The sequence below is a fragment of the Manacus candei genome, unplaced genomic scaffold (assembly GCF_025592945.1).
Source record: "Manacus candei isolate 608988 ecotype Guabito, Panama unplaced genomic scaffold, ASM2559294v1 h1tg000057l, whole genome shotgun sequence".
Classification (NCBI taxonomy): Eukaryota; Metazoa; Chordata; class Aves; order Passeriformes; family Pipridae; genus Manacus; species Manacus candei.
The window spans coordinates 12807729-12828463 of record NW_026138105.1 but is presented as its reverse complement, the minus strand read 5'-3'; the positions used below and the strand labels follow the sequence as shown (position 1 = coordinate 12828463).

Here is a 20735-nt window from a genome sequence, read left to right as displayed (position 1 = left end):
TGGAAGTGCAGCTGCCCACGGGTGTGGGGGTGCTGGCTGGGCGGGAGGGTGGGCAGCCCCTTCCCGGGATTTGCTGCAGCTGGAGCCAGGAGTGAGGCCAGCAGGTCCCACCTAAACATTTGTGCTTGTAAACCATCACCTGGGATGGTGACAGCACATCCCAAATGGAGAATCCCTGGAATTCCTTCATGTCTGGGAGCTCAGTGCTAATGCTCTGTGGTCTGTGACACCGTTGGGTTTATAACTGAGCCTCTGGCTGAGCTTTGCTCCCAAATTTCAAAAGCAGCACAGGAGACGGCTGCAAGCCACAAGGGTAAGCAGTGCTGGGTTCCACCAGTTGCACACCAGTTGGTGGTACCTGCTGAGGCTTCCATGGCCCCATAACTGGGCTGACTTGGGATGTCCCCTCCATGGAGCCAGGGTGCTCCAGAGCATGGCAGAGCTGGTCCCTAACAGCAGCCAGGCTGTGAGAGAGAAAATCAGTTCCTTAGCACAGAAATATCACAGAGAAAAAAAAATAACAGTGTGTTTGCTCTGTGTGAAATCCTGACATTAATGGGTTTTATTCTTGAAACCCCGTCCTATTCCAGAGGTAACTAATCCTGACACCACCACCTCCCACCCCAATAAAACAGGGAAGGATTGTTTATTAAGTTTTAATGCTTGGCTAAGTAATAACTCTACTCATTTTTTGCATTCCTCATTTTCAGCTTATTTAGATTATCTGGGATCTTTAACCATGCTGTGTGCAAGACAACCTGCCAGAGTCAGACCATCCAGTGAACTACCAAAAAACAAAAAAAGCCTTTTTTCTCCCCAGAAGCTGGTGTGGGATCACCCACTGTCCCAGCCCTTGCTCTTGTGTGCTGGAAGCACTAAGAAATGTGAGGAAGTCCAGGACTGTATCACCACACAGATCTCAGCATTCCCACAGCCCCAGTCAGGACATCCCTGCTCACTACACAGAATGTCCATGCCCTGAGAACCCAGACATGTAATAATTTGATATTTCCTTACTGCCTAGAAAAGAGAAAGGACACAGCCATAAAGTAATTTTTCAGGTAGTTTCAATAAACTGTAATTGGCATCACGTGTTTATGCTCTTGAGAAACATTTTTAGATTCATTTATTCAACAATGAGGGCAGAAACAGCAGGACCTGCCGTGACCCTGGGACCAGTCTCGGTGCTGCTGCCCACAGGCATCACCCCAGGAGGGCAGGGATGGCTGTGACCATGGGGGGCCCCACAGCATCCCACAGCCACACTGTGGCTTCCAGAGCCTTCAGGGTGTCTGTTCCCCGAGAGCCTCACAGCATCTCTGCAGCAACTGTACCATCTTCAGTGTTCTGTAAGTGCATAAAACTGGATTTAACGAAGCCAAGCAGCAACACAGCCCCCCATTAGTGACCCGAGCAGAGCTCTGGAACACCCCCAGTTAAAAAAAGAGGAGAGGAAAAACCACATTGCCTTACCACAGAGGGGGATTTCAGAAAAGAAAGGACCGAAACCACACGAGCAGATTTTACAGTGTTTATTTTTCCAATAGCACAAGGGACAGACACGAGCAGGCCCCCCCCGAGGGCTCTGCCCCCAGACCAGTCCAAGCTGAACACTGCAGTGGCCCCCCAAGAGGCAGAGCCAGCCCCCCATCTTTGGTAAGCAGGTTCCACACCTCCGCTCGCCCTCCCCGACACCACAGCCCTGCCCAGGCCGGGGTGCCGTGGGCGCTGGGCTCTCATTCCCATGGGATGAGGCTGTTGGATGCATTAAGGATAAACCATCTCGGGGACTGAACTTGTTGCACCCCTCAGGCTTGTGTCTGAAAGAGGAACTTGCACGTCTGAAAAAAAGTGCATGGTGAAGGGAGGTAGGATGGAGCTGGAAAAGGGACAGGAAGAAACAAAATGAAAATAACCCCCCTAAAACTCTTGCTACTGCCCACTTAAATAAACCAGTGGCTTCTCCCCCTCACTGAAGCAATTCACTCTTGATTAGGAATTGCTCCGAAGAGGAAGAGGGTTGCAGTTTTGCTCTCCCTCTGTGGATGCACAAGGATGTTCACCTTCCTGCAGCACAGGTACAGCCTTTCCCTGGGAGCTCAGGTGCAGCAACAACCACCAAGAGCTTAGAGGAGGAACTGGTGAACTCGCTTGGGTTGGCAAATCCCACCTGGTCATCCTTGAGCCCGCACAGCACAGTCCACCCAGGCACAGGGAGGCTGTCGGAACCCAGACACCTCTGTGGTGAGCCTCACGTCAGGCAAGACAGAATACAGTGGCTCTGACAATAACTAACACCACTTTAATGCAATACTGCTGTAGAGCCTGAAAATCCAAGGGGGAAAAAAAAAAAAAAAGACCCCTTTATGCTCTATGTACATTACATCCATTTACAGAGTTGGCCAGTACTGTGTACAACATATAAATATATGATCAAACAGATGCAGAGAGGATACTTACAGGAGCCAAATAATTCACTTTATACATCCAAGAATGAAAATATAAAAAAAGAAAGTTAAAAAAAAAAAGAGGAAAGAACACTGCTTTAAATGTTAGGTGATGGTCACATAGATGCACAGCTCGATGCCTGCAGGAGCTCAGCTGCTGTGGGGTTCAGGTCCTCACCACAGGGCTGCAGTGCAGAGCTCACTGCCCACATCCCCGAGCTCCAGGGAACCTCCAGCATTCCACAGCAGTTTGTGGAAGTTGGCCAAAGGAGGCAGGCACAGCTGCTGGGCCACGAGTTCAGCCAGGCAGTTCCCCAGCCACACAGCTTCCTGCAGGCCAGCAGAAGGCATTTGCTTGGCACTTGCCCCGAACTTTTTTTCCTCTTCTTCTTGCATCCTCCACATCAGCTCCATCTGGCACACGGTGGGCTGTACATGGCTCCACAGCCACCTGCAGAGCATGTTCCTGGGCACCATGGTCTGCTGCAGCATCCAAAGACCACACAGGACCATCACTGCAGGGCAGCTCTCTGCTTACGCTCACTGCACAGCAGCACTTCCCACACAAACCAGAAATGGAGATGGCAGAAGGGGAGAGTGGAAGACTGTAGGGCCTCACCTCACACAGCCCTGAAATAGCAAACACCCTCTTCCAGTTCCTTTGGATGTAAGGATTTCCTCCACAGAGGGTCCATGGATTGCCACAGCGAACGGCCTCTCCCCTCGGCATCAGCCTCAGCACGGTACCAGAGCACAGGTGGCAATTCCATGACAGCAGGAAGCAGCAGGATCACTCCCATGGGGCACAGCCCACCCAGACCAGGGTGTCACGGTGAACAGGAACAGGCTCTGCATTGTCGATCTCCACAGGAAGGCAGGTCAACGTTTTCCTCACCAAAACAAAGTGTAACAGCGTTTCTACTATGAAGAGAGAGTACTTTGTGTACTTTTGTGTACAGGCGTTAGGATCAGTCATTATCAAAATACACACACTGAATATACAACCTGTCCCATGGCCATAATTTATTATCTCACCACAAGGCACAATACACAGAGCTTAGAGGGTCCTATACAGTCGTCGTGGCAGAAGGCGCCGCAGCCTTTGCACATGATCATGGCCTTCAGGCTGCACGAGCACTGGAAGGAGATCTCCTCGACGCTGCTGCTGTCAGCAAACATCTGCACAGCCAGGGCCGTGCCCCGGCCCGCAGCAAAGTTCGCTTTGTGGGTGAGCTGCACCACGCTCCCAGCAAGGCCTCGGGGGAAAGCCGGAGTGTTGGATGAATAATTAAAGCTGGTGGAATTGAGCTGCAGCTTTGAAAGCTTCCCATAAAATGCTTGCTTGATGTTGAGCTGAGAGGGGATGGACGAAGGCTCCAAAGGGTGACTCTGTCCTTTCCCTGGATCCCTTGAAAACTTAAAGAAAGGCCAGTCCACAACCAGTGGCTCGTTCTGTGTGTGCCCAGCCAGCTCCGTGGGGTGCTGGGCTGCATCCCCCCTGTTCTCTGCATTGCTCTTGGCTGGGCTGCCACACACCAGCACGTTCTCATTTCTGATCCCTCCCGGCGTGCTGCTGTGCTGCTTTGAAGTCCATTCCTCCCTGGCAGCTGGGATTCCTTCTCCCAGTGCACAGCCCTTGTCCAAGGGAATCTGTTTGCTGGGCGACAAGGTTCCCATGGTTGAACCGTGATCCAAAGCCCTGGAATGATGCAGCCTCATGCTGGGGTTGGAAGGAAAACCAGAACCAAAGAGCTTTTTGCCTTGAACTCCACTGTAACTTTTATTGACTGATGCACCTCCTGTCTGGTTTGGTCCAAGAGCAGTTACAGCTGGAGATAAAAACAGAGGCTCCGTAGAGGTGTTCACCTTCTCCGGGCTTTTACCTGCCATGACACTCGTTAAGGGGTTGTGCTGTGGCACCCGGTGGACCTTGGACAACTCCTTCTGCTCCTCAAAGCTACAGGAAGAAAACTGTCTTTCCCGAGGGCCCACATCTTCAGGCTTCGGAGAGGCACTTGCCACATTTGCCAGTTGGTCTTGGCAGCTTAAAGTAGAGCCAACCTTGGAATGTTTTTCTGGAACAGCCTGATCCTCTGCTCTAGGCAATGCTGCCGCCGATCCACATGTCTTTTCCTGGGGATCTGTGGAAGATCTCACTGAGTGGATGTCATCGCTCCTGCTTCGGGCACTTGTCTTTATTCCTACCTCTGGAGAAGATTCTTTGCCGAAGTAGCGACTGCTGCCTCTGTCCAAGTGCAGGGAGAGGCTTTCCGACTGCTTCTCCAGCACGGGCTGTGCAACTTCCAGCTTGATGTCGATGTGAGACACTGGGAGAACTTCTTCCAGTGGAAGCTTCCCCTTCAGCAGCTGCATCACCAGGGGGTTGTTGGTCTCGATGGAGGACAGGGGCCGAGCAGAGCTGGCCGGACACTCGGCCTTCTGGGGCAACAGCACGGGGGGTGCCCACCTCTGGGATGGGGGTGCAGGGGAGTCCCCAGCACAGGCTGGACTATCTGCCTCCACAGACAATTTTGACCTAATCCCATTGCACCTCTCACTGCTGCTGTGTAAGGAAGAGCCTTTCCCAGCCACCTCCCTACAGCTGACACCTCTGAAGCACATCTCCACCTCCACATTCTCATCAGCCACGTCCCCTTCCCAGTCAGAAGCAGTGTCTGTTGTTTCACTGTGTGTACTCTGTATTTCCTCATCTCCACTCGCCTTCAGCTCCTGCGTCTCTCCCAGGGGCTGGTGTGCGTTTCCTGGTTCTGTTCTGAGGCACCTCTCCCTTGGCTGTAGGAGCTTTTCAGAGGTATCTCTCCTGTTCTGAGAAATAAAGCCACCGTGCACAGAGGGCTGCACCAGAGCCTCTGCATTTTGTTCCTCATTACACCGTTTGTCATCACTGCCTTTCCCTGCCTGCAGCTGGGCAGCGTCACACGCCACAGGGATCACTTTCTTCACTCCAGCAGTCCCCGTTCTGGAGGTATTACTATCAGCACCACATTTTTCCATAAAAGTTTCAGAGCTGTTAAATCTAAATCTAGACACTGTCTCTGGATCATGGCGTTCTGTACCACCCAATGACAACTCTGGCAGAAAAGGATAACTGGAAGAATTTTCCTTTACATCAGAAGGATAATCCAGCTGTATGGTGGGAGCACCAACATCTCCAAGTTCCACCACAGCCCTGTCTCCCGTGGGACTGACCCCTGCTCCCTGCCCCCCAGAACACAGACCGGTCACCACGGGAACTGCACATCCCAGCTTTGTGCTCTCTGGAGACGTAGCACAAGGTGGGGGTTCGGTCCTTGGGTCACAAAGGAGCTGCTCAGGGCTCTCCTCCGGCCTCTCAGGAGTCACATTGTCCAAGGATGACTCAGTCACAGCATCACAGAATGGCCTCCTGGGTGACCCGTCACCGGGCTGAGCGTCCCCTGAGCCAGCACCTGCAGCACAGCCTGGAAGGCCACTCCCCTCGCTCTTTGAGGAAGAGCAGTCTTGTCTGGAAGAGAGGCAGGAATTCACGTTGGCCTCCTGAGCAGCCCCCCCAGAGTCAGCCTTCCCTCTGCTCAGAGGAACAGGCGACTGTAGTTGTGCTCGTTGTAGATCTGACGCACGCTTTCCATGAGCTCTCTTGGATCTCCTGTGCTGGGAGCGCCTGCCGGGTTCTCCTCCACCTCCTCCTTCATCGGTGCTTCTCCCCCCGCCTGGGCCACCCCCTCCTCCGATGGCGGCGGTGGCGGCTTCGCGCTGGGCTCGGGCTTGCAGAGCACGGGCCTTAATGTCTGCGAGGGTCCGGGCCCCGGGGCGGCCCCGGCCGGAGGGCTCCGTGCTGGGGATGATCCGGGGGCAGATCTGGTAAGTGGGCTGACCTTTAACCACCCAGGGTGGTTTAATACGTGAAAGTTGAATCTGAAAGAAAGGGAAGAGCGGTTAGTTCCAATGCCGGCCACCTCCAGTGAAATGCCTTTTACTGGCACCTGCTCATCACAGTTCTTCTCATCGCAACTCCTCTCACGAGAATTCAATAAAAAAAATTCAAATTTCAACTAGGGAACTACTTTATACAGAGAAGTAGCACGTTTCTGCAACCTCTGCTCTGTGCTCTGTAAAGCTCAGTCCACACTAATATTGTTTTACTGGAGCCCACAAGCAAGTACAAAGAAAGTTATTTACATTCACGTCTTCAGACATATCAAACTGTTCTGCCCTACACCAGGATGACCACCCTGGAGCTATCAAAATGGATATCTCTAGTCAAAACAGAAAAAGTCAGAAGGAATACTGAGATTCTGTAAAAAAAAAAAAAAAAAAAGGAACTGAGGAACTACGCAAGATAAAGTACACGATTTGAAGGTCTTTTGCTACAAATCAGCTCATCTCAGGCAAAGTGCTTTCTGTATCCACAGAAATGCCAACCAAGGGAGCAAGTCAAGGTTACCCTGTGCTCTTGTGCAAAGACCTTGGGATGACTTTACATTCTTTGCCTGTCTAAATTTGACAGCAGACTGTGGCAATCAGAGGCATTTCACCAGCAATACCAATGAAACCCTTCGACTCCTTCCCGTAAGGTGGCAACACTTGACGTTTTAGTAACGTTTTGATGCTGCTGAGCACGGCAGATCCAAGACACCCAGAAGCTCTAAAGTTCTTTCTTACCCGGATGGGTGGGACTTTGGGCTCCTCTTTAGTAGGCTGTGGCTTTTCTGGGTGAACACTTTCAATTGTGTTACGAAAGGACTGACGATCTTCAAGCCGGGGCTTCTTTTCGGGGAAGGACGCGGAGGCAGCCTCCTCAAAGCTTTTCCTCTTCTGCTCCTTGGACTCCTGAGCAGAGTTCTCCTGGGGCAAACTGGGAATTCTGTTCCCAGCTGCCAGCGACGGATCTTCCGATTTGCTGTGCGATTTGGAAGTCTCTGGAGAGAGGTGCAGCTCAGAACTCTCCGCCTTCAGTCCTGCAGCTGAGGGGCCGGTCAGATCATCTTTCTTCAGGTCTGTCTCAGGCTTTGGTTCTTTATGGAGGGAGGAATCTGGCCCCATGGGAGCAGGCTCTTTGGGAGCTTCTGTGTGCTCGGGTTCCCGCAGTCTGTACAGGCTCCTCCTGGCCCGGCACCGCAGGTCGGCCCGGGAGCGTTTCCGGAAGCGCCCGTCCCTCTGCCGCGTGGTCGGCCCGCGGGGCAGCCTCGCTTCTTCTTTAACAGACAGCTCTGTCCTGTTCTCAGCATCTTCCTGCACCGAATTCTGCTCCTGGGATTCTTCCTGGCTCAGGCCCAACCTGTGGGGCAAACACAAAAACCAGCTCAGACCCGAAGGCCACCCTGATTTCAGTGTTACTGAATAGCACCACCATGGGCAGAGACTCATCAAACCCTCGCTAACTCACCCTGCAAGGGGAGAACCCGCACATTCACCACATTGCTATCACAGGGGATGAGAAAAATAAGAAAATGTAAATATTTGCAAAGAAAAACAAGTAACATTAACTTGTCTTGGACACAAAATATATAGGTTACAAAATTCTATGACCCAGTCAATTCCACTAAGGATTTTCCCGGAGCAACAGCTGGAACGATTCACCTGACAACTTGCATATTTCGAGGAGTTTATGCTGCATCTGCTCAGGTATCATCAAACAGAAACACACTCTGCCACCTGCATAAACATGGATAAAACAGGATAGACAAGGTAAAATTTCTCACTTTTGTCCATAGTAGTCCTCAAAGAACTTCTCTTTCCATTGCTCCACTCTCTTTTCCTTTTCCATCTCCTGCCGGATTCGAACTTGCATCTCGTGGGTGAATTCACCTACATGGAAGCAAGAGACTGAAATTCAGTTCCAAACAAAACTGATTCTGCAAATGCAGCCTCTAGTGTTTGAACAGTATAGCAGCTGTATATATGAAGGACAGGCTGGTACCACCCTGCTCCCCACCCTACTCTGGATCCATGTGCTGCCTGCAGCTCCATAAGGATGGTGGTCACACAGTCTCAAGAAAGTGTGGAAAAAATCATGTTTAACCAGACACAGGCCACCATTTAAGGAAAGATAAATCTGGCACTACTTTATACCTTCACCACTTAGCTCTGAAAAGTCCCATGGCACCAAAAGAAATCACATCTTTGATTTTAAAGGAGGGAGGGGAAAAAAAGAAAAGAAAGAAGAAAAGTTGGGGGTGACATGGTTGGATAGGCAGCAAAGCTGGACTAAATTTCTGTTTGTTAACCGCAAAAGAGAAACAAAAATCCTGTGAAACGAGCACCTACTCCCCAGGAAAGCAGAGCCACTCACCGTCAGCGAGCCGCTCTCTCCAGCTCTGCGCGGCGTGGGTGAAGAACTCGTTGTTCAGAGCGCTGCCGCTGAGGCGCATCAGCCCGTCAGCCCCGACCTACCAGGACACACAGGACACGTCTGCTCCAGCTGTTCCACACTCAAGGGGCAACCAGTGAAGGGAAAACACCCGAGTGCTCATACCTGTCTGTCCACTTCGGGCAGGAGGTAAAGCAGCTGCTGCTGGAAGTGCGACGGGAGCGCGTTAAAGGTCCTGGAGTTGATCAGCGCCCGCAGGTTTGTGTTGACGAGGATGGAGCCAGGGGTTTCAAAGTCAATATCCTCACCCCTGTTCCGTTTCATTTGCCCTGGAGTTAAAGGACAGGCAAATAAAATTAACATTGTTGTATATAAGTATTTCAGCCTGATGGGCAGGAAATTAATTTAAACTACTACAGTGAAAGGAGCAAGAGAGAAGAGAAAGACTGCAGCATGCAAGTGTGAAGAATGACTCCAGCACAGTAATTAATAGACACATCTGGAATTTTAATATGAGGTCACAGTTCTGCCATATTCAGGTACAATTCTCGATGCTTCTCTTCAGACCAGGCAAACTTTTAAGCAACTGTCTCACTAATGTTCAGGGTGGAAAGCCTGGCTTGCAACCTCAGACCATCAAATGCCTCCTGAGAGAAGAGATCCTGGCGCTCCTTTCTCAGACTCAACATCACCGATTATTCTTCTACCTGTAACCAGAGGCACATACCAGCCGTGGGCTTTCGGATGCCCCTCAGCAGCTGTGGAGGATCCCTGTTTATCTCTGTCCTACTGCGCAGGCTGGTTTTGCACAAGGCCAAGGAGCTGCTGCTGCTGCTGGATGTGCTGCTGCTCTCTCCGTCAGCATGCCTTCCTGTGAACCCTAAAAGCAAACCAACCTCATAAAAACACACAAAGAACAGCCAAAGGGAGAGTGGTTGAACATGCAGGAATTATCTGTTACTAACAGATCTGCTATTATGAGGTACTGCCCAACTATTTTGATGGAGTTAAACATACACACAACTCTCTGCAGTCACACTCATTCTCAGCAGGCGTTACAGAAATCCTCAGGCAAACACGGATGACTGGGAGGTTGAGAGAGATCTGTGAGGCCATTAGGAACCCCCTCCCAAAGCCATGCTCACCCGAGGCAGACTCCATGTGTGCCCCGTTTACTTTCAGTGGGGTTAACACCACCCGAGGCAGCATCACACCCGTCTTTTTCTTCTGTTTGCTTGTCTGCAGGCCAGATAGAAACCAAAAACAAAACAAAGGAATTGAAGGCATTAGGGAAGAGTAAAATGATCTTCTAAACAGCATGTTCTTTGGTTAAAGAACTAACTGGCTGGCTCCTAGGCAAATCTTCAGATGTCACTATACTCAGGACTAGCAGAGAATTCAACTTTGCCTTCCTGCACATGACCCCTCCCCATCCTGCCAACTCCTCATCCAAGGAAACAGTCCCTCAATTCTGAGGCACCTGTGCACAACTAGTCCCTGTCACACCACCCCACCAGCAACGAGAGCTCCCCTTGAGAGGCTTCACTCTTCCCATTAGTCCCACATTTTCCTACCTGGGAAGCGGTTCTGTAGCTCTCCCTGGTAGCAGGTCCCTTGCTCTGAGATTCTGTGGAACAGGAGGCGTTAGAGGAGGTTTCATCTAGAGACACTGAAAAAGATGGGCTCTCAGTCAGACACAGGAGTAGGCCCTAGAGTTTAGGGTTAATGCCACCAGACACTTACCATCATTGTCACCACTCACAGTGCTGGCTTCGTTGGACCCACAGCTTTCTGCGTCTGCTGTGTCCTCCAGCTCCTCCCCTTCTGGCACTGACAGGTTCCGGGACCACTGCAAGGCATCCTTCTAGAGGGGAAACACAACTCAGGTGGATACAGCCCTCCCTCCCTCCCAGACTTACACCAGTGGGAGCCTTTAACCTTAATCCTTGATGCAGAAAGATTATTTTAAAGTACATTTGGGCTCACAACAGAACAGAAGTCACCTAAACTACAAGCAGGTCATAGCGCCCTCCTAGATGAGTAACTCACACCCCCAAAATATCAGGTTAATAATAATTAATTCAATAAAAAAGATTAATAATTTGTCAAAAGTTTTTGTAAGTTTTCTTGCTAAAAAAGAACAGGTAGTATTAGAGGAGCCAAATACTAAGACACTAAGCTTAGGAGATTTTTCTTCTACTTGTACAAGCAAAGCCATTTCAATGCCACCTATTTTCAGCAAAATAAGGTGATTCAACAAGATTTTCTAACAACAGAAAATAGATGGAAATGAAACAGCTGAGATACCTGTTGTCTATCAAGCTGATACTCATCAGGGAATCCAACAGTACAAAACAATGCAAAAGAAAAGCCCAAGACCAGAAACATTTTCAATATTTAAGATTACTGGGACAATAAATGAAAAATTAAAAAAAACACGTTCCAGAGAGACCTCAAGATTTGAGGAAAACACTGATGCTAAATAACACTGAATGTGGTGGAACACAAAACAACCAAACAAAAGAATAAATATGCATTTTCCTATCAAGATTTTACTTGTTGCTACAAGCTCTTGGACCAATTTAATTCCTTGGCTGGCTGTTTTCCCGCGTGGCTGGCAGCAAGGGAATGCATGGGACTGTTCCAATAAGCAGCTGCCTGAGTGGACACCAGGTACTGCAATAAGAGGATTTATCTTGCTTGTGCAATTCAAGAAAAAAATAGGGGTTTTTTTTAAAGTTATTTATCATAGATGGCTGAATATAACTGAAAGGTACAAGCTCCAAGGAAATAATGAATTCCAGACCCTCTCTCACATGACAGTCCCACCTGCAGCACACTGCCCCTGATGCTCAGTGGCAGGTAACACTCAGCCCTGCACAAGGAGCAGAACTCACAGCTGGGAGCAGAGCTCAGCATTTACCTTGAGTGTGAAAAGGCTGATGCGTCCAGGCAGTTTGTAAAAGAGCCCATCCCCTCCCCGGGAATTGGAGTGGAGCATGGCGTTGAGGCAGGCCAGGGGAGACGTGCCACTGGAACACAGGAAGGAAGAGAGGGAACAGTTTAAGAGGTGGGTTTATCAAGAAAACAGCCTGAGTGATCTGGTTAAAAGGGCACCATTTAGCTGACAGAGGGGAACAGAGGTGATGTCATAAACTTTATGGGACGGACACTTCAGTCAGAGCAGTGTCAGTGCTTTCATTCTGACCTGTACATCAGACTCAGCACATCACACCAAGCCGTAGGCAGCAAACAGGAAATGTGACACCAATTTTAAGCTGCCCTCATCTGGTTGTAGACATTTCTAACTTTTATTACCTGTTTCCTCCCCTCCTCTGCTTGAAACCTTCAGTGTTGGATTGACTTTACAAAAACCCCAGATTTATTCATCGGTAGAAAGACGTAAACAAACTGCACACACACGTGTTACTGGAATGTCTCCCTGACATGTCACAGACCAAACTGCACAAGCAGAGCTCGAGATGAAGGCTCTGATGCACTCACTCACTCACAGGTTCTATGTAGCCCCCTGGTTAAAGCCCCATCCTACACTCACACCAACGGAGCTGCTGTGCCACGTAATATTGTGTTTTCCGCTCAGTCCCACATGTACAGGCAGAAAGTTATCTGGAAGAGACATTACAGCAGCACTGACTGCATTTTTAGTAAAAGTGAAACCGAAAACTGGATTGAGATAAAATACTTCTAAGAAAATCATCCTCAAATCGAAAACTTAGAACGCTCTGTTTGCACCCTGAATGTGTTTGGGTTTCGGACATTCCTTCATAGGCCTTGGCAACAGGCAAAGTTACCCTGTATCACTTTTAGATAACGTGAATAAAATTTCCAGCCTGGTGTCCTGTTAGACAGTGTTTTCCCCTCTGTGTTTACCGGATGCTCCAAGCACACTCACCAGCCACAGAGCTCTATTAAAACAGCAAAGTAAGTAGATCTCCCCGAAACAAGAGAAAAACAAGCAGTTAAAACTCTGTTAAAGTAGCTAAACTCAGGATGGTGCTGGGCCCAGTGTCCTGGCTCGAGCACCAGCCTCATGGGAACATCAGTGTCCCATATGGAACGTGGCCCTCCTGGCAGAGCAGCGTGACCCCTGAACTGGGGAGCCCCACCTCAGGACTGATTCAGAGGGAAAAACATCTCGAGGCACTGAGCTATTTCCTTCAGGAAATGGAGTTTCAGGAAAGGCTTCTATACAAGCACCAGCAAGCCGGCTGCACGATCAACCAGGCAGGCTCACTGCCTTTATTCTGTGAACAATCATGCTCTGAAGAAAACAATCTTTTCTTACAGCAGAGAATTAATGACCGGGGAAGGAAAAGCAGATATCCCAAGGGAAACCACCGACCTTTAAAGGAATTAGTTAGCTTTGTGGGATTTAACCTGACACATGCTCTGAAGTCTGGTCTTTACTTATACACTGTGACAGGCCACTTGTAAAAACTGGGAAAGCACAGGATAATTTCTGTGTGTGAAGAGCCCTGCCATTACCTTTGGCAGAGGACAGCCTGTGCACAGAGATCTGCAACTGCCTGCTTAGGTAACAGGACTGATGTGAGAGTTGTAGAGGACTGACTGAAGCAAAACTGTATTAAAGTCCTTATTAAAATCTCTCTGAATTCTACTCATGGCTGTGAAACCACTACCCATATCTAAACCAGTGATGATGTCCTCAACAAGAGTCATAGAATCCGAAGATGGTTTGGGTTGGGAAGGGACCTTAAAGACCATCTCATTCCACCCCCCTGCCATGGGCAGGGACACCTTCCACTAGCCCAGGTTGCTCCAAGCCCCGTCCAACCTGGCATTGAACACTTCCAGGGTTGGGGCATCCACAGCTTCTCTGGGCAACCTGTGCCAGGGCCTCACCACCCTCACAATAAAGAATTCCTTCCTCATACCCAATCTAAATCTATCCTCCTTCACCTTAAGGCCACTCCCCTTTATCCTATCACTATGTGCCCCTGTGAAAAGTCCCTCTCCACCCTTCTGGTTAGCCCTTGGCAGGTGGGCATTCCAACACCTCCAAATTTGATGCAGTTGCACACACAGGTCCTGCACCTCTCCAAACAAGGGCAGGTCCCGCACCCAACACTTCTGTACATGTCACTGATTTTCACTGTTTAAACCACCCCAGCTGTTTCCTGATTTCACACAAATTAGGAGCAGAAACAAGCTAACATTTAGGAGAAACCAATTTACCTTCTGTAGGTGGGTAAAGTACAGGTTCGGGAAATGCAAACATCAGGGTGGAAAACAGTCCACAGAAACAAGGGGAGGGGGAAGCAAGACTAGAAACAGCCCATGCATCTGGATTCCCCAGAAGTCTCTCCCTGGGCAGCAGCTTTTTCTGTCTCTGGTAGTCAAACTTCCTTTTTTTTTTTTTGCCAGGCAGCACTAACTGAGGCATTTGGACTATCACAGTTACCCACTTTCTTTGAGCTGCAAGACACTCTGTATTTCTACTACTGTCATGGAAACAGATGGAAGCTCACAGGAACTTAACCAAGGAAAGCAATCTCCCACTTCTGCCCTTTCCAAGGCTCTATATCAGGTTCTTTTCCATATGAAAACCACCTTGAGATGGGCATCAATGTCAAGAGCCACAACCGTGTGAGCTGCACTCTCTCAGTGCTCGAGAATCTGAGCAGCAGCCAGTGTAGTGACATAAAATAAAGAAGACTGACTTGAGTCTCCTAAAACATAATGTCTGCTCTGGAAATGAAGCATCATAGGAGACAAAACTTAAACCATTCTCAAACTTGAGTCACAATAGCAGAAACTGCTGGGAGCTACTCATGAGAGAACCACACAAGTGAGTGGTAAGTACAGCACAATGCAGGGGGCTGATCTGCAAGAGGCATTTATTTCACAATAGATGGGTGAAGGGACTCTCTGTGTTGTAAAAAAAAAAAAATCCACAAACAGCTTCCAGTTATCGTCAAAGAAAAAACCCCACAACCTGTATATAAATGTCTGTATCGTCATCTGAAATTACCAGGCTGGAAAAAGGGAAGCCAAGTGGGCTGGGGATGAGGCAGAACTGCACGAAGCAACACAAGCCTTCATACGCTGCCTCCCCCATGCTCCATGCTGGTTTAGACAAGATCATCAATACTAACCTCATTTCCTTTAGTCCTTCAGCCTCTATGACCTGCAGAATCTGTTTTGGGGTCATGGGAGCATCAGAGTAATTTTCCAGCACCTGAAAAGACAGAAAGACCATGTGTCATTACAGAATTGGCTTCTGCATTCCCAGCACTAGTCCATCAGCTGTGGCCCAGACCCAATAATGTGCCTCTTCAAACTTGATTCATCTGCAAAGACACACAGTAAAATTTCAGGCTACCTCAAGATCCCAGTGAGCATCACAAAAGGCTTTACCTTCATCTGGTCCCTAATGAACTGAAATACAAACATGGAGGAGAAAAAGCAGCAGAATTTGGCCTTGACCCCAGGGGAAGCTTTACTGTAGACTATAGACGTCCAGTAGACTTCAGTATACATTAGACCAAGCTGCTGCCACATAAACCTTCAAAACTGAACATCAGGTCACTGACCTTTAATGATGTAGAGTGTTCTCCTACCTCTCCACAAAGCATCCAGTATTTTTCTGCCACTAGAAGTATTACTTTTAGCACAGCCATACAGTCCAATAGTGTACTTTCCTCGGATTACTGCATTCATTTCATCTTTGCTCCATCCCAAGAAGGGAACCAGAGCTAAGAGTCAGAATTCATGTCAGAGAAGGACAGAATTCAGAAAAGAACAAAATAACAGTAAAGGATTTGGAAAAAAAATAGGGCTGGAGACACTAAAAAGACTGAGTGCTTGCCTTTGATACAAAATGAGGAAAATCAGATATTAAAAGGCAACAAAATAAATAATAAATCATCCTTCCGTATATTATATGAAGAATAGAATTGCCAAAGAACTAAAGAGGTTATTACTTGATTTTCTTTTAAAGCCTGTGGAACTTAAGTGCTCTGAAATGTCTAGAAGCAAGAACTCAAGGATTCAAAGAGAGGACCGGACATTTCTGTGGATAAGAAGATTACCCACATAAACAGGAAACAATGAGCAAAAATAAGCTGCAGTAGATGTAAACCACGCTGCTTCTCTGGGAGCAGATTACCCTACAGCTGCCGGCCACACGCCGGCTCCTGCCTTCCCCAGCAGCAGACAGTGCTGCTCTCGGAATGCAAAGGCACTGAGCTCACAGACCTGGGGCTGAGTGAGGAAAGACAGGGTGAGACAGGCACAGGACATGGTCTGGAAAAGCCACAGGACATGGCCTGGAACAGGCCCGAAAAGCAGCAATTCACTCGGGAACTTTTTTATCATAACTCTGGTCTAAATTCCCCCGATGCCGCGGCGTTGTCTGTCCCCATGCTGTAGGAGTCAGCAACACGGTGCTGTCTCTCAGTCTGACTCATGTAGGAACCGACTGGAGAGACCCAAACGCCCCATTTCCATCAGCGACATCTCGAAGTGAGTCACTGTGGCAGCCACGGCAACAGGACACGTGCAAAAACACCCCAAAGCTGTGCAGGGCTCCATTTTCACCTCCAAACCATCCCCACTCTCCACCAGTAAAGAAGAACCCAACCCATGACACTCCAGTTCTGCACCTCAACAATATGTTGTGATAAGGCCAGGCTGGGCATGGCTTGGAGTAACCTGGAGTGGAAGTGGTCCTGCGCCTTGCAAGGGGTTGGAACGGAGATGATCTTTAAGGTCCCTTCCAATCCAAACCATTCTGTGATTCTATAAAAGGAATTTCTTAAATCATATCCACCCAACAGGTATTTTGCAGATGCCTGAAGCTCACAAGCATCTGAGAATGAGGGAAAAACCTGGATGGGGAAGGGACTTTGAGAACTAACCTGATTTGAAACCCAACGCAAACACAAAGAGTTTAAAGCAAAGATCAAAGCGAGTGATAAGCCATATTCAGAGACAGTAAACTAATTTAATTCCATACAGCTCCATCACACTTTTTCCTCCTTCCACAGGTCACAAGGTCTCCATGCTTCCCTCCTGAGCTGTCACCCCATCACTCAAAGGCAGCAGACAGCTGACACGGGGAAATGCATCGCTCCCGAGCCCAGCGAGATCCGCCAAACGCAACATGCCTGTTCCAAAAAAAATCAGGGAATTATTCAAACCTCTCTCTAGTGACAGACACAGCAAGCGAAATACGCGGCCTAGAACTGAGCACGAAGGAGCATTTACATACGGATAAAAGAATCTGCACTCAGGGGAACAATTTCCAATCAAGAGCTGTGTTAAGTGTACAGAGCCCTTAATGGAAGAACTGGAAGAGAGAAGATCCTGCAAGCTTTAGGCACCAAACCCAGGCCTCCAGAGCTGGCCCTCCATCCTTCTCCAACCTGACACTTCCACTGCCACGTCAACCTTCCCACCCAGAGTTACAACTTCAGAGTTAGTTGTTAGCTATTCCTTACCCCCAACACAGAATTTCCCCCCCTCCACTGTTTATAGCCAAGGATTCCTGTGCCCCCAATTATGGAAGTTTACATCACTTCCCCAATTAATTTACTGGACATCCAGTTCTGACAGCATTTGTGGGATAGTGCCATGGCTCTGGGCATCCAGATGAATCTTTAAAGGTTTATTTTAAGGAAAGTGCAGAGCTTTGGTTCTGTAGGAGTAGCAACCCTGAAAAGCACTTTTGCCTGTGATTCTCAGAAACGTTGAGAGGAATACAAAATATACCAGTGCACGTCAGAGAGGGAAATTAAAAGCATTTTGACAGGGAGCATGTGTAAGACTAGTGTGAAATAAAGGTCTATTTTTAGTGGATTTACAATCAGTCCTGCAAGCTGGAAGTGCAGCTACGCAACTGTAGGTCCCTCTAAGTGGATAATCTAGTATGAGATAGTTCTATTTCTGGTTCATCAATGGCTCTAAGATGCTGTTGAGGCTTAGACACCTCATGCACCCACTGTGCCTGAGGTTCTGGCCAAAAGACAGGTGAAGGGAACTGTGTGAAGAGTTCCTTTCCCCATCATGTGAGGTTGAGGAGATATATTAGGTGACTGCTTTAAAGTCAGTGTCTCATGTGCTGCTTTGGGCAGCCTATAAATACTGATTTTTTTTCATCTGTCAGGGCTCAGGATGTTTGGATGAGCTGACTTTGTTTGAGGTCACATGGCACAGCCTCTGCCCCTGGGGTCACCTACCAGGAAAGCATCCCTGCCACCTGCAGTGACACACCTGGCTCACAGAACCTGGATCCCAGGGAGAAATGCACGATGGAGAACCCAGACCACCAGGCTCCTGCAGTGAAGTTCCACAGAGGCTGCCCTAAGCCCTTCTTTGGTTTTTCAAGCAAAGCCACGTGGGTCTAAAATATTATAATTTACACACAAAAGATGATGCAAGTTGCTGGAAGACAGATGCTTGTCTGATTAGGTTTCTTCCTGGCAAGCAGTAAGAAAACACTCCAATAGCCAAAGAAATCTTACTCGGGAGCACAAAGACTTAACATCCTCAGTACCAGACATGAGTCTCCCTGGACTCACCCACATTGTTCCTCTGAATGTTTATATGCTCCAAGCCATAACCTGGGCTGGCAAAACCAAAACACACACACGGCAACAGAAGAAAACAAAGAAAACAACCACCCTCAAGCCCTGTAGATCTGTTTCCACAGAAGTCCGTGGGCTACACAGGAGGAATATATGTACTGAACACCACTGACAGGGCTATGGGGAGGAAACCATGGATCTGTTCACCCCAACTACAGGCAGCTGGATCATCCATTACTCCGTGGACTGGCACTCCTGCACCCGCAGAGATCTGTGTCACTGTGTCACCAGGAGAGAACCAGCTCTCTCCAGCCAGCTCTGACCACCCAACTGCCAAGCAATCAGCCTAAACACCTCCACATGCAGCCCTTAAATCAAACCTCTGACCAGCACCTGATTGTTGAACTGAAGTTATTTTTCTTGTTACACTTCCTAGTTCACAACTGGGGTCCAAGACAGATCTGAGTCAAACACTTCACAGAGGGAAGTCCAACAACAGCAGCATTCCCACAGACACCACTGGAGCAGGGCAGGGCTTGGAACTTGGAAGACCTCAACAAGGAGATTCCCTAAGACAAAAGGACTAAGACATACTCGTGGCCATGTCTCCCAACCCCCAAAAGTGACCAAATACGGGCTGATTCAGGGATGTTCCGTACAGCTGCTTCTCCGGGGCAGCCCAGCACAGGGAGGGAACCCGCACCCCCGCTAATTAAACCAGAAACTTTTGACAGCAGCTGTGCCCGGGCTCCAGGCCGGGCTCTCTCCAGAGGCTCAGGTTCGCTCCACGGAGCCTTAAACCATCCGAAAGGAGGAGAATGGACCAACCCGTCCCCACAACCCTGCCCAGCACACACCGACCCGCTGCGGGACGGCACCTCCCGAGCCCATCCCGGGAGCCGGGACCGGCGGGAGACGGTGGAGGCCGCAGGGACCCCCGGCGGAGAGCGGGCAGCTCGTTCCGGAGCCCGCCCGGCGGGCCGGGGGCCGCGCTCGCACCGCGCCGGGGGCGCATCCCCTTCCCATCGGGCCGGGGAAGGGAAACAAGCGGGAAGGAGACCCCCGGCCCCGGCGGCCCCGGGTCCGGGTCGGGCACGGCAGCACCGTCCGCAACCCCCTGGGCGGCCCCGGCCCCCGGCTCGGCCCCACGGCCGCGATGGCGGCGCCGCCGGCCCCGTTACTCGGGGAGGGGCTGGGCGCGGCGGGGAGGCCCCGGGGCCCAGCCGAGCCCCCGCGCCCCTTCCTCGGAGCGCCCCCACCCCGGGCCTCACCAGGCGGGCGGCCTCGGCCCACGTGCGCTCCTTCTTCCTCCTCTGCTTCATCTCCTTCATCCTCCTCCTCCTCCTCCTCCCGCGCGGGCGGGCGCGGCGGGCGCGGACCGTTGGGCGCGCAGGCGGGCGGGCGGGCGGGCGGGCGGCGGCCGGGCCGGGCCGGGCCGGGGCGGGGCAGGGCGGGCGCGGCGGGCGCGGCGGGCGGGGCGCGAGGCGGGGGCGGCTCCGGGCGCTACGGGAGGCGGCGGCGGCGGCGGCGGCGGCTCGGGCCCGGCATAACAACGGGGTCAAAGGGCCGGGAGCGGGGCGGGGCGGCGGGGCCCGGCGACGGTGGCCGCGGCGGGACACGGCGGGAGCGGAGGGGCGGGGACCGGGGGGGCGGTGCCGGGGATGATTTGAAGGAAAACAAACCGCAAGGGCCGCCGGGAGTTGTAGTCCACGCGGGCGGGCCCGCCGTGGTAGTGAGGCGGCCCGCGGACTGCAAGTCCCGGTGGGCGCCGCGCGGCATGGCGGGAGAGGCCGCTGCCGCCGCATGGCCGCGGTGGGGGGGCGGCATCGCCCGGGCCGGGGGCGGCGGTGGGACCGGGCTGGGGAGGGGGGCCAGGGCAGAGACCCTGCGATAGCCCCCCGGGTGAGAGCCTCCACTGTTCGCGTTCTGGCATCGGGGTTATCACAGGATCAGAATGATTTAGGTTGGGAAGGACCCGAGGTCATCGGGTCCAAGCTGTGACCGAACGCCACCACATCAACCACAGCCCATGGCACCGAGTGCCACGTCCACTCTGTCCTCGCACACCGTCAGGGACGGTGACTCCACTACCGCCCTGGGCAGCCCATTCCTATGCCTGAGCACCCTTCCTGTGAAGAAATTCTTCCTGATGTCCAACCTAAACCTCCCCTGGCACAGTTTAAGACTCTGTTCTCCTCCTGTCGCTGGTCACCTGGGAGCAGAGCCCGACTCCCACGTGGATACACCCTCCTGTCAGGGAGTTGTAGAGTGATAAGGCCACCCCTTAACCTCCTTTTCTACAGGCAAAACACCCCCAGCTCCCTCAGCTGGTCCTCATCAGACTTGGGCTCCAGACCCTTCTGGACCTTCTAGCATTTTCTACTCATATTTACATATATATATATATGT

At 50.7% G+C, this 20735-nt stretch overlaps 1 protein-coding gene across 4 annotated transcripts; it reads right to left on the bottom strand.

Annotated features, from left to right (window-relative positions):
* Positions 1-1517: 1517 nt before the first annotated feature.
* ASXL1 (ASXL transcriptional regulator 1) lies at positions 1518-19755 on the bottom strand. Of its 4 annotated transcripts, XM_051802864.1 has the most exons (13): positions 19598-19723; positions 16757-16907; positions 14895-14977; positions 11681-11789; positions 10501-10621; positions 10332-10426; positions 9903-9996; positions 9485-9637; positions 8923-9086; positions 8740-8836; positions 8150-8255; positions 7110-7725; positions 1518-6362 (listed from the first exon to the last, which is right to left on the bottom strand). In XM_051802864.1, exons 3-13 carry the CDS (start codon positions 14948-14950, stop codon positions 3474-3476), a joined length of 4500 nt encoding a protein of 1499 aa, XP_051658824.1. In that variant the 5' UTR covers positions 14951-14977; positions 16757-16907; positions 19598-19723; the 3' UTR covers positions 1518-3473. The 4 variants fall into 4 exon arrangements, with proteins under 4 accessions (XP_051658824.1, XP_051658821.1, XP_051658823.1 ...); XM_051802861.1 differs by lacking the exon at positions 16757-16907 and having other exon boundaries at positions 19598-19755; XM_051802863.1 differs by lacking the exon at positions 16757-16907 and having other exon boundaries at positions 10332-10384; positions 19598-19755.
* Positions 19756-20735: the final 980 nt, after the last annotated feature.